Below are 16763 nucleotides of genomic sequence, written 5' to 3' on the forward strand. Positions count from 1 at the left end.
CAGGCTGGTTTTTTTTTTAGTAGCTTGGAGAGAAAACGAGGGAGCTGGGGGAATGAGAGTATTCTGTTAGAGTAGGGGTGAGATATTTTGAGGCTGGGTTTTTCTTGGAGCTGGCTATAGAGAGAGGGGGTAGAGATATTTGTGAGGGAAGCATAGGTTACTGGGGGGAGGCAAGATAGCATGGGGGTGAGAAGGAGACTAAAGAAAGATCAGCTGGGGATTTTTGTGTCTATTACAGAGGAGAAAGAGAAAAACTGTGAGAGGAAAGAACAATATAGAGAGTTGCAAAGAACTTGAGAAGAAAATCAGAGAGGTTGCTTGAGAGATGTGTGTTTTTGAGGTGGCTTGAGGCAAAGGATAGCTAGAGAGAAGAAGAGGGAACCCGTGGGGCAGTTCGTGGATTTTCTGGGGAATTTTTGGAGCAAGAACAGCTAGAAATCCAACCCATCTTGCTAAAGAAGATCGTCCTCATGTACGACTACTATGGATTTCCAATTCGTTTCAACTGGTATACTTTTTTTTCCCTTTCTCTGCTGATTATTGAGTGTTGTTTGTTGATTGGGAATAGACGTCAAATGCTACATGTGTATCTCAGCTGATCTTTTTGCGGGTTTGCTGGTGTTATAGCATGTTCATGTTCCTCATTTATTTGGTTTTTATTGAAGATTAATTTGGCCCTGTCTCAGATTCCTCATGAGATACCTGCAACCATGTTTTCATTTAATACTCGTTCGATTTCACTCATCCTCATATAATCTCGTTGATGCAAACATGAAACGTGGCTTGCATGAGTTCGTTTTGTCTTTTCCCCTTGTGCTCTGATTTTTTTTTTTTTTTTTGCTGTTTTCCCCTGCTTTTGGTATTCATCCATGGTGTGCATTGGATTTCTCACATCTTCCCGGGGATGATGAACAAGTTGCCACAGTCTATACCGATTGTTATTTCCGATACTGATGAAGATGCTGCTAGATATCGAAGATGATCCTATATGGCACAATGCAGAGGAGGATTTGACAGCTTTAGTATCAGTTGCTGATTCATCATGGGAGCATTTCCAGAAGTATTATGATGCAGTAATGCCTTACCTGAAAGCTATTTTAGTGAATGCAAATGACAAATATAATCGTATGCTTCAGGCTAAGTCAATGGAGTACATTAGTTTGGTTGGAATAGCTATTGGTTTATGAGTGTTTAGGGTGAATGAAGTTCTTTCGGGTGGTGAAAGTTGCTTAGATTCTGAAGAATGAGGCTCTCTTCATCAGATTTCGCTTATCAAACAGAAGAAGGGTGAATAGTTTCTATTCATGGTGGATTGACGAGCGTATAGTGGGTCGATTGAAGGTTTTTGAGGAGAATAAGCACATTTCTGCAACGGAGGAGAGTCTTCTATAGGCTGCTTGTAAGGTCCCTGCTGCAACAAGTAGGCCATTATAGTCCGTTTACTGCTGGGAGGTATACCTAAAAGGACAGTATTCATGCAAAAAGAAAGTGGGGAGAGGCAGGGCCAAATCTCTATGGATCATAGCAGAAATTTTGATGGGAAAGGAGCTTACCGGTACACAAATGGACAAGAAGCCACACACCTTTGTAGTGAATTCAAATGGTGTTTCCTATGATACAGTTGAGACAATTTCAGAAGGCTTTGCGGTCGTACTATGAACTTATAAATGTTGTTCAGATGGGTAATTTGGAGCTGTTTAGGTATGTTGCAGAAGAATTTGCTGTCACTTTCAATACTGATCGAATCCACAATCTGATGGCTCGGCTGCGGCATAATGTCATTAGGATGAGGCTGTGGAACTTTAGCATCTTTTATTCCCGCATCTCACTTGCAGATATCGCTGGCAAATTGAGATTGGATTCTGCAAACCCTGTTATGGCTGAAAGCATTGTGGCCAAGGCTATTCATGATGGTGCAATTGATGTCACACTGGATCATTCCAATGGCTGGAAGGTATCAAAAGAGACTGGAGATGTCTATTCCACAATTGAGATGCAAATTGCTTTCAATTCACGTATTGCTTTTTGCATGACCATGCCCAATGAAGCAGTTCAGGCCCTCCGGTACCCATCAAATTCAATAACCATACCCATTTTTCCATGCTCACATTCTCCTACCCATATTCATGACCATCTTTCATACCCACCGAGACACTTCTCTCACTACCCATCAAGCCAAACCATTCCACCAAACCTTTGTAAAACCCATTATCCTTCCTACCTATTCCACTAATCCCATACCCATTTTCTAAACCCACCAAACACGCCTATCACCACACCCATGTTCTTACTATCCACCTCATTTTTCATTACCCCCCATGCATATCACCCTTTCTTTAAAACCCATTGACCAACTTCTCCTATCACATTTTCCATTCATTCCACTGCAAAACCCATCATTACATTCTCACCTTTAATGTGATGTCCCACATCGGATAGGGGAAAATGTTCCTAGCGCTATATATGTAGAGACTCCTCTTAACCAAGTAGATGCGTTTTAAAGCCGTGAGGGCCCTCTTGGGTCCAAAGCGGACAATATCTACATGGTTGGGTGCGGGTCGTTACATTTAATCTCATATCGATCATACCCATCGAACTCTTCATGCCCATATCCACCACCCATTCCATTCATTATCCATTTGTTGCCTAATTTCCACGTGCATGAAGTCCCAAAGTGCGTGGTCACTTTCGTTTTTTTTAAAACCTGTATCTCATTTTTCCCTATCCACCCAAACCCGTTTTTCATCACTACCTTCCATCACCCAATCCCTCATTCATTCCCCCACTTGGTTATGTTTTACCTTCTCACATCGCAACCGAGTTCTCCTCTCTCTCTAAAACCCTCCATTTCGTGAAGTTATAGCTTCTGCAACTCCCCAGTCGGTACCGTTTCGCCACCAGTCTTGCTTCCAAAGCTCGGATCACTAAGAACAGCACCCATCAAATGGGTAGTAGGCTGAATTGGAGCAGAAACTATGCTGCTAAAGACATCAGATTCGAGGTTGGGGCTCGAGCCTTGATGCTTAAGGGCGTAGAAGAGCTCGTAGATGCTGTTAAGAGTCATCATGGGCCCCAAGGGGCGTAACGTGGTACTAGAGTAAAGTTTTGGTGTCCCAAAAGTGACAAAAGATGGTGTAACTGTTGTAAAAAGCATTGTGTTAGAGGATCGAATCAAGAATATTGGTGCAAGCCTTGTGAAACAGGTTGCAAATGCCGCTAATGATGTAGCAGAAGATGGTACCACCTATGCCACAGTCCTTACCCGAGCTATATTGACTGAAGGGTGCAAGTCGGCTGCTGTTGGAATGAATGAAATGGACCTAAGGGGTATCACAATGGCAGTAGATGTTGTAGTGATAAACTTGAAAAGCAGAACTAAGATGATCAGCACATTTGAAGAAATAGCACAGGTTGGGACAATATCAGCAAATGGTGAGGGAGAAGTTGGTGAATTGATCGCAAAGGCAATGGAGAAAGTTGGCAAAGAGAAAGTAATCACAATTTCAGATGGAAAGACATTGTATAATGAATTGGAAGTTGTTGAGGGGATGAAGCTGGGTAGAGGTTACATATCCCTTTATTTTATAACAAAACCAAAAAACCAAAAATGCGAACTAGAAAACCCTCTTGTTCTAATCTATGAGAAGAAAATCTCGAATATACATGCTATTGTGAAAATGCTAGAGATGGCATTAAAGACTCAGAGGCCTTTACTGATTGTTGCTAAAGATGTGGAAAGCGAAGCATTGGCCACCCTTATTTTAAATAAGCTTCGTGCTGGAATCAAGGTCTGTGCCATCAAAGCACCTGGGTTTGGAGAGAACAGGAAGACCGCCATGCAGGATTTGGAAACTCTCACAGGAGGGGGAACTTATAACGGAAGAGCTTGGTTTGAACCTTGAGAAGGTAGAACTGGATATGCTTGGCACTTGCAAAAAGGTTACAATGTCTAAGGACGATACTGTTATCCTTGATGGGGCTGGTGACAAGAAGGCCATTGAGGAACGGTGTGAACAGATTAGGTCAGCCATTGAATTGAGCACTTCTGATTATGGCAAGGAAAAGTTACAAGAAAGGTTGGCCAAGCTTTCTGGTGGTGTTGTTGTCTTGAAGATAGGAGGAGCTAGTGAAGCTGAAAGTTGTGAAGAATACGGAGAATAAAGAGCAGCAAATGAAGGTTCAACAATCATTGTCCCTTGGAAGGCGGAGAAACTTAAAGATAGAGGGTCATTAACAATCTGAAGGTGACCTATCGTTTGAAGGGCCGAAACTTCTTAGTGTGATTCTAAATAGAAAAATGGGAGCTGAAACAACAATTTCTGGGAGTGGAATGGTGCATGGAAACAAAGAAGAAAATGATCCAGAAGGCAAGGATGGTTTCATGAGCAACTCCAAGACTACAGAAGTTGATGTAGTTAGAAGTGTAGAAGATGATTTGATCATAACAGAGAAAGTTCAAGCAGCTAATAATGAGTCTTCTCAAGTGTCTAGCATGAATAAGCTTGAAACTAAAAATGGAGTTGATTGGTGAGATGTTGTTGGATGTACACAGAGCACAGCTGAGGGGGACATTGTTCTTTGAACAGTGTCATTGCAGTGTTGGATGCTGATTTTCATTCTGTGTCTTCTACTCAGCACTGACAACGGTATGGCCCCAGTCTGGACAGGATGAAATGCAAGTTATTGGAAGGTGTAATCGCGCATGAGGTTGAAGCAGTGGTTCTGGATACGCAAGCAAGGTTACTGCTGGATATGCTGGGGAAAAGAATTGAATCGGAGCTAAGGAAACCTTTAGCTCTAATACCGGAGCCATGGTAAGCAACCGGTGAGACATTGTCTGGCATTGATCCAGAAGAAATGGTCGTTGACCCAGCACTAGTTCTTAGCCTCCAGGTACGGACAACAATCAAAGTGCAGTGGCTAGTCCTATCCCAAGTTCTGTATCTCCTGCCACAAGTCAGGGAGGTCAAAGTGGTATCACCAGTTCCACAGAGAGCACCCAGATGCAAGCTTGGGTACAAGGCGTTATTGCCAAGATTTAGTAGTGCCACTGATGGAGTTCCAAATTCGATCCAAATCCCATAAATGGCCCACCATCCTTCATACCCAACCTCAGTGGCACCCCAGGCCCATAGGCAGATTCCAGTTTGCATGGCCACCCACCTAGGCCCGTTTTCACAACCCATAGATGCATGCATATCTTCAAAACTGTTTGTTTGAAAATCCAATTTCCAAATAATTTAATTCACAACTTCTCATCCCTCTTTAGTGTTTAGGCTCATCAAAATTCCATTTTTAATAAAAGTTGCTGCCATTTTCTATTCGGTAAACAATTTTCACATTTTCTTTGATTTTTAAAAACATTTTTAAAATAAGCATGAATTTAATTTCGTAATTCCAAATGATGGAATCTATGAAATTAATTCACGCAAAGATAAATTGGATTATGGTGGGGGCCTAACATCAGTGAATGTTTCCTCTAAAAATAAATTTGATTGAATTGTGATATCTGATGATTTCTCACTCTGTTTAGTGGCATGTGTGACATATTTTATGCTCATTCTTGTGCACTAACCCCATTTTCTGATAGCGCATTGTCGTTTGTTGCTAAGGTACGCATCCTCTCTCACTCTGACCATCCTCCATGTATGTTTTGGCTTTCAGTGTGTGATCACGTTGATATCCATTGATCTCTTTATTAATTGTCATGATTGCTTCATTTCATTAGTAGAGACCCGTTTTTTTTTTTTTTTTGGGACTTAGAGGGGTGCTACAATCTTTACCGTACCTTTCCAATAAGTAACCTAACCCATGAGCCCATATTTGGTTTTTCATGCACCACATTTTCCAAACAAGGAGTCACATTTAGGGTTTTCTTTCTTATTTGGCTTACCCTTTAAAAATAAAATAAAAATAAGTGGCAACTCCAAGTCATTTTCTAAAAAAAGAAATCATTTTCAAATAAAAAGTGAGTTTTCCATTGAGTGGAAGCGCATGAGCAGAAACACGGGGTCCATAAAATGGCGACTCCGTTGGGGATCATTTAGAGGGTCAAGCTTGAACTTAAGATGAAGCAAATGTGGCATTTGATTGGTCGATTAGTGGGTACCTATCTATTGATTGCACATTAAGAGCTCTCGATATCATTGGATGGATGCTTGGTTATTATATTCGTTTGGGACATTGACATGCTGATTATATTGATTGATTATCTTGATTGAGGATTTCGATTGTAGCGATTTTTCCTGTGCTTCATTGCTATATTTGTTTGGGACATTGACATGTTGATTATATTAATTGATCATCTTGCCTTGCTTAGCATAGTGACTTTGATTTTTCCATGATTGTTTTAATCACCTCGCATGTATAGATTCATTGTTGTATATCATTTGATTTGATAGGTTGATTCTCTGGCTTGTATATTATCTTGATCATCCTTGAGCATGTTGTCTTTGTCATTATTAATCTTGATTGTCATAGCTTGTATGTGGACATGAGTGATATATCTGTACTTTGCTTAACTGTATGTTGCATGACAGCCCTCCTCTGTGTGATAGCATGTCGTTTGTCCGTGTGGGCCGCTCATCTATCCCCTCACCTCCAACCCTTTGGTTTCTGTCATTTCCTTCATTCCGACTCTCGCTTTTGCAAGTGTGAGGCCTTATGTGTGTTTGTTACTCTGACTGAGCTAAAAGTTAGGAGTAGGGTCTAGCGACGGGCTATATCGATGTTTGGGAGCATTCTGGAGGTGACTGACACATTGATGTGGATTGGAGTCCGATCATTGAAGACTTGTATAGCCCAGAGCTAGGTTTCATTGATATTTGTGCGACCAATGCGTTTTCTCTTCTGTTTTAGTTTCATAGGGTTTTCGAATGCGCCCACATCGCTTACTGTGCACTTTAGTTGACTACTGTGTGTTGAGAGTTTTGAGAGGTTTCACCATAGGAAACCCCCTAGGATGTCGAGGTAGTGCATGTGTGGAGGTGATGACCACTTTACATGGAAGCATCCTATCTCTTCGGAGGCATGCAGAGGGTTGTGTACCACTGAAGGGTATGATTGCTTCTGTTAGGGATCTTTTAAAGTCCACCCATATCCTTTTAGAGTCACCTTGACCTTATAGGTTGAGCCGTAGATCCTTCAATTAGGACTCCCTCCCTACATGTGGGTGCATCTGAGGGCCTTTAGAGCCTCTTTAGTCATGGTTTGGATTCGGTACTCCCTTTTTTAGTCTCCAGTTGAGAATGCATAGAGATCGGTACAAGTTTGAGTTACAGTCAAATAGTTTGTCCACACTTCAATGCTTTGCTCGTTTCAATTCAGATTAACATTTCTTCCGTGTTTTCCTTGTGTCATACCCTTATTCCGTTTCTTATGTTCCAGGATCAACACTTTGTTCTCAGTCTGGATTTGCCATCTTGGGTTAAAGTAGAGGGAAAATTAGTTCGATTTTTCGAGATATCAAACATGGATCAGCAGGTTGTCATGGTTGATCAGTTCATGACCGCCATGGCTTTTATTTAGGAGGCTTTGGCTGGTCTCAGGCAAGAGATAGGCAGCCAGAAGATCAGACCAGCCATAGTTCAGGATGAGACACCTTATGACTCATTGCCACCTCCACTGCCACCACCCGTTCCAACGGTGCCTCAGGCCTCACCTTATCTGCTGCATGGTCATTCTAAGGTTGCCCCACCTATAGTCATTTAGACCATAGTTATTGATGATGCTCACACACGCATGGACCGTATTGAGCAGCGTATGAGACAATTGAGAGTATTTGACGGTTCAGCTGCCTAGGATGATCTTGAGGGTATGCCGGTGGCCAATTTACCGACCAAGTTTAAGATGCCCAACATTGAGAGGTACACAGGCATTGGTTGTCCTTGCATTCACCTCCGACTCTGCAGCCCAATGATGAGGGCCCACGGATTGGATGAGCCACAAATGATCACTTTATTCACACCATCTCTAAGTGGAGCGACCCAGTGTTGGTTCGCATCTTTGGAGTCCTCGCAATGTAGGACATAGGATGACTTGGCCTAGGAGTTTTTATGATTGTTTTCATTTAACACTGTCATAGATGTATCGAGGAAAGAGCTTGAGGCTCTAAGACAGAAGTCGGACAAGTCCATTTCTTCATTCATTTCCCGATGGTATGGGAAGATAGTCGAGATTATTGATAGGCCATCAGAGAAGGATCAGATACAGATGGTTTTGAGGAGTCTATAGCCCAGGATTGCTAGACATGTGGTCGGAATACCCTTCACAGATTTTGGCTCTCTGGTTTTGGCCTTGTATGATGTTGAAGACGGTATTTCTAGAGGTCTATGGACAAATTCTTCCCCTAGTGATGTTAAGTGGAAGAAACCATCTGGAGGACAAAGGTCAATTGATGTGAGTGCTATCAGTTCTACCAGTCAGAGGCCTCTTAGGCATCATCAGCCAGTTTCACAACTTCCTAGGACTTACCCTTCATTTCCACCTCAACAGTATAGGCCACGGGCATTTCATCAAACTTATGATCAGACCTACATGCTTCCTACACTATCACTACCTTACTATGCTGCCCAAGGCACAAAGAGACCACCTGTTTCATATTCTGCCATAGGGTAACCATGTTATGCGGTGCAGTTTGCCACGAGACCTACAACATCTTATACCAAGCCCAGAGCTTAGCAGACCTCTGCTCCTTTTGCTTTGAGGACGTAGATGTAGTTTTCACAGTTAGACATGTCGTTGAGCTAAACTCTTCAGAAGCTTACAGAGGTCGGATTATTGACGGCTCTCACTCCCAGACCACCACCTCAGCCTGTTCCATCTCAATTCAGGATGGATCTACATTGTGCATATCATTAGGGGCTTGGACACGAGACTGATCATTGTACTGCTTTGAGACATGCCATCCAGGATCTGATTGACCAAGGTTTGGTTCACTTAGGTCAGCTGAGTGTAACCACAAACCCATTACCAGCCCACAATTCCTCCTCTGATCAACGGCATGCATTTCCTGGACTTCGCTGAGCTTTACAACCACATCCACATGCTGAGTTGGGATGATTCAAAGCCAGAGCCCATAGTATTAGATGAGATTTATGAGATAGGCAGAGTGACTTTGAGCCCTCGGATGCCCACACCATTTAGACTAGTTCCTGAGGCGGCATCAGTACGAATGACCACTGTTGAGCCACTGACTTCTCCACATTACAGTGTTCAAGTGCCGTTCATCTTGCTTCTAGATGTTAAGGAGGTTTAGACTTCGTATACTGATGTTTCTCAAACTCTTGATGTGCAGTATATTTTTCACGGGGGCAGGCTATTGCAACAATCGCCTCCCATAGCTGCTAGACCCTTGGAAGGTACATCTGCTCTTGAGGAGGTTAGGAGAGAGGATGACGAGATTCTGAGGCAGTTACAGAGCACATAGGCTCGTATTTCTATTTGAAGCTTGCTGTCATCTTCCAGCACTCATCGAGATGCGTTGATTCGAGCCTTGAGCCAGATTAGAGTCGAGACCACCACTACTCCAGATGGATTGATTCATATGGTGACGGCTGACAGAGCCACTTGTATAGTATTCTCTGATGACGACTTCCCACCAGAGGGTTTATATTCTTGATGAGTAGGTACCTCGACCAGTTGCGTGTGTCAGTACTGCCCCTCTTATTGAAGCTCATTGTCGGTTAGGACACCCTTCTCTACCGGTGTTGAAGAAATTATGTCCTCAGTTTGATAATTTACCTTCATTAGATTGTGAGTCGTGTCTTTTTGCGAAGCGTCATCGTAGTTCTTTAGGCCCAGGGATTAATAAACGGGCTAAGTCTTTGTTTGAGTTAGTACATTCTAATGTTTGGGGTCCTTGTCCTGTTACTTCTAAAACTGGGTTTTGATATTTTTTTACCTTTGTGGATGATTTTTTTCGAATGACTTGGATTTATTTTATGAAGAATCATTCAGAAGTATTTTCACATTTTTGTGCATTCTCTGCTGAGATTAAAACCCAATATGATGTGTGTGTGAAAATATTAAGAAGCGATAATGGAAAAGAATATGTGTTTAACTCATTTCAGAACTACATGAGTCACAATGGGATTCTTCATCAAACATCTTGTGTTGATACTACTTCTCAAAATGGGGTTGCTAAAAGAAAAAATAGGCATTTACTTAAGACGGCTCGTGCACTCATGTTTCAGATGAAGGTTCCGAAACAATTTTAGGCTGATGTAGTTTCCACAGCTTGTTTTATGATCAACCGTATGCCCACTGTAGTGCTTAAAGGTGATATTCCATACAAAGTAATACATCCACAAAAATCACTATTTCCAATTGAACCAAGAATTTTTAGATGTATATGCTATGTTAGAGATACAAGGCCTTCTGTTACTAAACTTGATCCTAAGGTGTTAAAGTGTGTTTTCTTGGGGTACTGAATACTGCAAAAGGGCTATAGATGTTTCTCGATTGATCTCAATAAGTATCTAGTATCAATGGATGTTGTGTTTTCAGAAGACAAATCATTTTTCTCTTCACCCACAAGTTTTGCAAGTGAGAAGGAGGATGAAGAATGGCTTGTGTATTTAATGGTTAATTCAAGACCAACTGTTGGGCAATCAAGTGTGGTTGATTCTGATGCGTCTCTTGCTCATTTGGGTACTGTTGTTGATGTTCCTCCTGCTCCAGTCAAACCACCAATTGTACAGGTGTACTCTCGGTGCCTAGTGACAACAGATACATGTCCTGCACCAGCTCCTTCGTCATCTGATCCTTCCAGTGATCTCAACCTTCCCATTAGCCTTCGAAAAGGTAAACGACACTGCAAATCTACCTATTCCATTGCTAACTTTGTGTCTTATGATCACCTGTCATCTTCCTCGAGTGTTCTTGTAGCCTCTATAGATTCTATTTCAGCACCTAAAACTGTTACAGAGGCCCTGAATCATCTTGGTTGGAAGAATGCAATGCTTGAAGAAATCCGTGCATTGGAGGACAATCATACATGGAAACTTGTTGGTTTGCCTCAAGGAAAGAAAGTTATTGGCTGCAAGTGGGTCTTTGCGGTAAAAGTTAATCCTGATGGCTTTGTGGCAAGACTGAAAGCCATGCTTGTAGCTGGAGGATATGCTCAGACATATGGAGTAGACTATTCTGATACTTTCTCTCCAATTGCCAAACTAAATTCTGTTCGACTATTTATTTCTATTACTACTTCCCAATAGTGGATGATACATCAGTTAGACATCAAGAATGCTTTTCTTCATGATGATCTAGAAGAAGAAGTCTATCTAGAGCAACCTCCTGGGTTTGTTGCTCAGGGGGAGTATGGGAAGGTTTGTTGTCTGAAAAAAGCTCTCTATGGATTGAAGCAGAGTCCCCGTGCTTGGTTTGGAAAATTTAATAAGGAGATTCAAGCATTTGGCATGAACAAGAGCAAGAAAGATCATTCCGTTTTCTACAAGAAATCAATTGCTAGTATCATACTTCTTGTGGTTTATGTCAATGATATAGTTATTACGGGAAATGATCATGCAGGAATCTCTGATCTTAAGGCATTCATGCATTCCAAGTTTCATACAAAGGACTTGGGTGAACTGAAGTATTTCTTGGGAATAGAAGTATCAAGGAGCAAGAAAGGGATGTTCTTGTCATAGAGGAAGTATGTGCTTGATCTGCTTAAAGAGACTGGTAAGATAGAAGCAAAGCCATGTACTACTCCGATGGTTCCTAGTGTACAGCTTATGCCAGATGATGGAGATCCCTTCTACAACCCTGAGAGGTATCTGAGGGTAGTTGGGAAGCTGAATTATCTCACCATGACGCGACCAGATATTGCATATGCAGTAAGTGTTGTTAGTCAGTTCACATCTGCGCCTACAATAAAGCATTGGGCAGCTTTAGAGCATATTTTGTGTTATCTAAAGAAGGCTCCCAGTCTAGGCATACTATACATTAGTCAGGGACACACTCGCATTGAGTGTTTTTCTGATGTGGATTGGGTAGGTTCTAAGTTTGATAGAAGATCCACTACAGTTTATTGTGTGTTCTTTGGTGGGAATCTAGTGGCTTGGAAAAGTAAGAAGCAGAGTGTTGTATCCCGTTCGAGTGCAGAATCTGAGTATAGGGCCATGGCACAGGCTACTTAAATCATATGGATACATCAACTCTTATGTGAAGTGGGAATGAAGTGCACAATGCCAACGAAGCTTTGGTGTGACAATCAAGCCACTCTTCATATTGTTGCGAACCCAGTCTATCATGAAAGAACCAAACACATTGAGGTCGATTGTCACTTCATTCGTGAAAAGATTGAGGAAAATCTAGTCTCTACTGGCTATGTGAAGACTGGAGCGCAACTTGAGGATATTTTTACAAAAGCTCTAAATGGAACTCGAGTTGAGTACTTTTGTAACAAGCTGGGCATGATCAACATTTATGCTCTAGCTTGAGGGGGAGTGTTAGCTGTATATATCTATACTTACCATAATTTAGTTGTTTCCTTAGGGATAATACCTTCCTAATTTAGGACTCTCAATTGTGTGTGTGTGTATATATATATATATATATATATGAGTATTATTCCTCTAATAAAGATACAGAGAATTGAGAAATACCTTTGTTTGATTTACACTCAGAAAAGAAGTATGCTGGGTGTTTCATCAGGCAACTTGCATTCATCACCCAACACCAACTTTGCTTGATTTTCATAATCAAACTTCCCATATTCACCACCAAGTGCTAAAAAAGACACCTAATCAGAAAGGCTTGGTAACAAATTTCAGCAAAATCAAAGGTAATATTCAAACAAAAATGTCTACCTAAAATATTGAAGAAACAAGAAAGAACGACACCTTAAAGAATTTCAGTTGCTTCAATCAATATAACTCAATAAGAGAAAAGATGAAGACTCACCTAAAAGTCGACAGAAATATAATATACAGGCATAATTGGAGGAGTTCCCAAGAATCATCGACGAAAAATACCATCACTAATTTTGAGCATGCATGACCAAATCAACAAAAAGGAGAATTTTATTGGAATAAAGAGTCTGGACGATGGTAGTCATTCTAGAGGACGCTTGCGCTTGAGCGTGGGATGGTTGGTGGGTCTGTCATTGCTGCCACTATAACTGGAGTCCATTCCACTTCGATTGAATCCTGCTCTGTCACTGCTTCTCTCGACTACATTACAACCCCTACTTTTAAGTTGTTTTCTATTTCCTGGATGGATTCCTTCAAGGTCTTCTGCATAAATAAGACATACCCCACACTTCTTCACCACATTGGATGCACTTGAGTTGAATCTGTGGGCTGCTTCAAAAGAAATCTCAATGGGATTCCAGTCATTGGGGTCATTGAATTGAAACAACCTCAACTGGGAACATGGTTGATAACCCAGCCAGACGTGTTCTGCCCCAACATGGTTGCCTTTCCAATGGAAATCATGACCGAAGTCTTTCAAGTCTCCATAATAAAAAACATCAGAATTGAAATGGCATATAATTCTTTCAGGAAGTTGTTCAAGAACAGAGCAGAGAGCAAATCCCAAGAAGTCATCATTATACCAATCTGTAGGTAGCTCTATTTTAATAGAAGATCCCACACTCTGATGCCAGATCCACTCAGGGATTCCACTGCCAGGAAAAACAATACTAAATGCAATATTTTCAAACAACTTTTGCATCAAAACTGGTGAAGTAGTTAGAGAGGAAACAGAAGCAGTGGAAGACACATAATTATGTGGAAATCTTTGCATTTCATTCCTCTTATCACCACAGGATTGGTCCTCAACTGATTTGGAGCAATTATAGAATAGGACCTGTAGCCCTTCCAATGTGCTTACACTTGACGAGCCTGGTAAAAGTGCTGTGCAATTGTGTGGATGTATGTCTCGGACACTTGGTGGAAGCTTTGGAATTTCTGTGAGACTCTGGTACTGCCCCAGTCGGAGGTCTTTTAGGCTTGTAAGTTCACTGATGCCAGCAGGTATGCTTAGAAAATCGTTTCTGCTTAGATCTAATTTCTTCAATGAGATTAAGGAGCAAATACTATTGGGATTGCTCCTTCTATTAGTTTGTAGTCACTTAGGTCTAAATTTGGGAAGGACCTAAAACAAGAAAAACCAGAAGGCAAGCGCAAACCAATCCCGTTTGAACTGTTTCTATGCAACAACCAGAATGAAAAGAGCGAACCCAATGATGAAGGTGCTAATCTTTTACATCCAGGATAGATCAATACTTTGAGGTTTCTCAAAGAACAATTGAATCAGATGGTTGTGTTATAGCAGTTCCATCTGCATGCAGCTGCGCTAGATGTTGCAGGCTCCCAAGGTTCTTTGGCAAATTGTTTAATTGTGAACAACCAGAGACAATGAGTGTTTCAAGAGATGTCAATGTACACATGCCTTTTGGAAGACTCGCGAGATTCTTGAAATTCCTCAGATTCAATAAAACAAGGCCTCGAACAACCAGAGAGAAGAGATATTCAAGGTATTCCAACTTACAGACACTTGTGGGAAGACTCTTAAGATTTTTGCACCTTTTCAGATCCAATAAAACAAGTCCAGTGAGATGCTCAATTGAGGAGGGAAGTTCCTCAATAGCTGTTGAAGCCAAATAAAGCTCCAATAAATGTTCCATGTTACCTTGAATATCTGGAAACTTCTTGAGCTCTGAGCAGCCAGACAAATTAAGAATTTCAAGCGCTTCCATGTCGATGATGCTTGGAAAACTGCTAAGCTTTTTGCAGTTTTTCAAATTCAACAAAATAAGCTTTCTCAGCTTTCCAATAGATGGGTGAACCTTAACCAAATTTGAACAACCATCAAGAGTTAGTTTCTCCAGATTGGGCGCACTAACTGAGATGTCTGGAATTTCAATGAGGCGTTGACAGGAACTCAATCGGATAGTATTTAACTTTTCAAGAAGCTGTAACAGAAAATAACAATAACGGCTTCAATATATAAGCTTTCATGGACTTTAGAGATTAACTAATCATACCATGTCACTTTCCCAAAGTTGTTTTAAGCTGCTATAGCACATGTCAAGTTCTACAAGGTCCTCTGCATAAAAACTTGATGGCAAAGATTCCAAAGGATATCCTTGCCAATAGAGATATCTTAGCTCATAAGAAGGGAATTCAAAGTCTTTAGACAACTTTACTTTACTGTGCTCCCATCGAAGCAAATTCATGATCTGAATAGATTTTGAGCAACCTAAGATTCTTCATCATTGCAAAGGATTCAGTAGTAATGTGTATCGGCTTTGGTATAGACAAGTTCAAGAGTATGCCTTTAATTGCCTCTGTTCCCTGACAAACAAGAGTAGAGGACAAGTGAAGAGCAAAATACATACAAGTAATATTTGCAACCTAAACAAAAATGATATTATTGAAGCTTATATATTCTAAATATCATTCAAGTTTAGAAGTAGGCTCATTTGAAACTTAAAACACTTTCATTAGGTCTATTACAAGATGATAATTGTAAGTATGAGAAAATACTAAGGCTATGTTTGATTCCCGAAAAATTCGAGGGAAAGATTAAATAACTTAAAAATGTATAAATTTCTAACTAATCTTAATTATTGTTGAATAGGATAATTAAATATGATAAAATCATTTTCCTTAAATATTTTTTTCTTTCCTTGGTATTTTCCGGAACCTAAAATAGCCTAAAAAAACCAAAGACTGGTTGTATGACTTGGCCTCCCAACATTTGAAACTTAACATACTTACCTTCTTGAAAGCGTATTGCCCTGCAATTATTGGAGAGACACTTTTGCTGTGTTCTTTTATTAAAGATAAGTTTGGAAAATGGTCTGTTAATCAATACTCCCAGTCAGGAGGAGATATAAGATTTTGACTTTTTAGGACAAGATAACGATGTTGATTATAACCTTAAAAAGATTTCCGATTTATCAACAGGTACAAAACTTAATGGATACTTGCAGAAAAAAATGCTATATTTACCTCCTGGTCTGCATTTTTTTCATGCATTTCAAATGCTTCTTCGTAACTCCCAGTCTGTCCTCGCACACGGAATGGTTCCACATGGTAGAAAATCGGAAAAACTAATTTTCCCATTTTCTGCCTGCAGTCCATGATCTTTGCCAGTTCATCCAAATACCACTTAGAACGGGCATAGTTTTCCGACAGAACTATGAGGCAAATCCTGGACTCTTCAATAGCTTTTAAAAGTTCTGGTGCAATCTCTTCTCCTCTTCCTAGCTCTTCATTATCCCTAAAGGTACGAACTCCTTTCTGATTCAAAGCTCTGTAGAGATGATCTGCAAATTTATGGCGGGTATCTTCACCCATAAAGCTCAAGAAAACATCGTAATTTCAACCACGAGTAGAAATAGAAGAAAAAGACGCTCTCTGACTTTGAGGTTTTGCAAAAGCCATCCACTCTTTACTATGAGACGTCACTCAACTTAGCTTAAATTGCAGGCAATTTCATAAGATGCCTATGAAAAAAATTGGATTTAGCATAAAAAAGCCTACAAAGTAGAATACCTTTCAATATTTTTAATTATCATTTTATTTTAAATGAAGAAAAAAGTTTGATTCGAGCTACTGCCCATCCACCTTCATGAGATGCTTATGAAAAAAACTAGATTTAGCATAATATAAAGCTTTGACCTTTTCTTTTTTGTTTTTTTTTTTAATTAGGAGAAGAGCTTACAAAGTAGAATACCTTTCAATATTTTTAATTATCATTTTATTTTAAATGTAAAAAAGAAGTTTGATTTAATTTGAGCTACCGCCCAT

At 40.5% G+C, this 16763-nt stretch overlaps 2 protein-coding genes and 1 pseudogene across 2 annotated transcripts; 2 read left to right on the top strand and 1 right to left on the bottom strand.

Annotated features, from left to right (window-relative positions):
• The first annotated feature begins 953 nt into the window (after positions 1 to 953).
• On the top strand, positions 954 to 4161 carry LOC117905620 (annotated as a pseudogene).
• A 7553-nt stretch (positions 4162 to 11714) lies between these two features.
• On the top strand, positions 11715 to 12140 carry LOC117905621 (secreted RxLR effector protein 161-like). The gene has a single exon (XM_034818501.1). The coding sequence runs from the start codon at positions 11715 to 11717 to the stop codon at positions 12138 to 12140; it is 426 nt and encodes a 141-aa protein (XP_034674392.1).
• Positions 12141 to 13056: 916 nt separating this feature from the next.
• LOC117905622 (disease resistance protein RUN1-like) lies at positions 13057 to 16310 on the bottom strand. Its single transcript, XM_034818502.1, has 3 exons — positions 15963 to 16310; positions 14252 to 14920; positions 13057 to 14016 (listed from the first exon to the last, which is right to left on the bottom strand). The coding sequence occupies exons 1-3, from the start codon at positions 16308 to 16310 to the stop codon at positions 13057 to 13059; spliced, it is 1977 nt and encodes a 658-aa protein (XP_034674393.1).
• Positions 16311 to 16763: the final 453 nt, after the last annotated feature.

The sequence above is a fragment of the Vitis riparia genome, chromosome 18, assembly GCF_004353265.1.
Source record: "Vitis riparia cultivar Riparia Gloire de Montpellier isolate 1030 chromosome 18, EGFV_Vit.rip_1.0, whole genome shotgun sequence".
In the NCBI taxonomy this organism is placed as follows: Eukaryota; Viridiplantae; Streptophyta; class Magnoliopsida; order Vitales; family Vitaceae; genus Vitis; species Vitis riparia.

Excerpts from the sequence above, each read along its gene's own strand:
- LOC117905622 (XM_034818502.1), bottom strand. The coding sequence starts at position 16,310 with ATGGGTGAAGATACCCGCCATAAATTTGCAGATCATCTCTACAGAGCT. Across the intron at positions 14,921-15,962 it reads AAAAAAATGCAGACCAGGAG|CTTCTTGAAAAGTTAAATAC; the intron begins GTAAATATAGCA and ends TTTCTGTTACAG. Across the intron at positions 14,017-14,251 it reads CACAACCATCTGATTCAATT|AAATTAGATCTAAGCAGAAA; the intron begins GTTCTTTGAGAA and ends ATCTCATTGAAG.
- LOC117905621 (XM_034818501.1), top strand. The coding sequence starts at position 11,715 with ATGGTTCCTAGTGTACAGCTTATGCCAGATGATGGAGATCCCTTCTAC.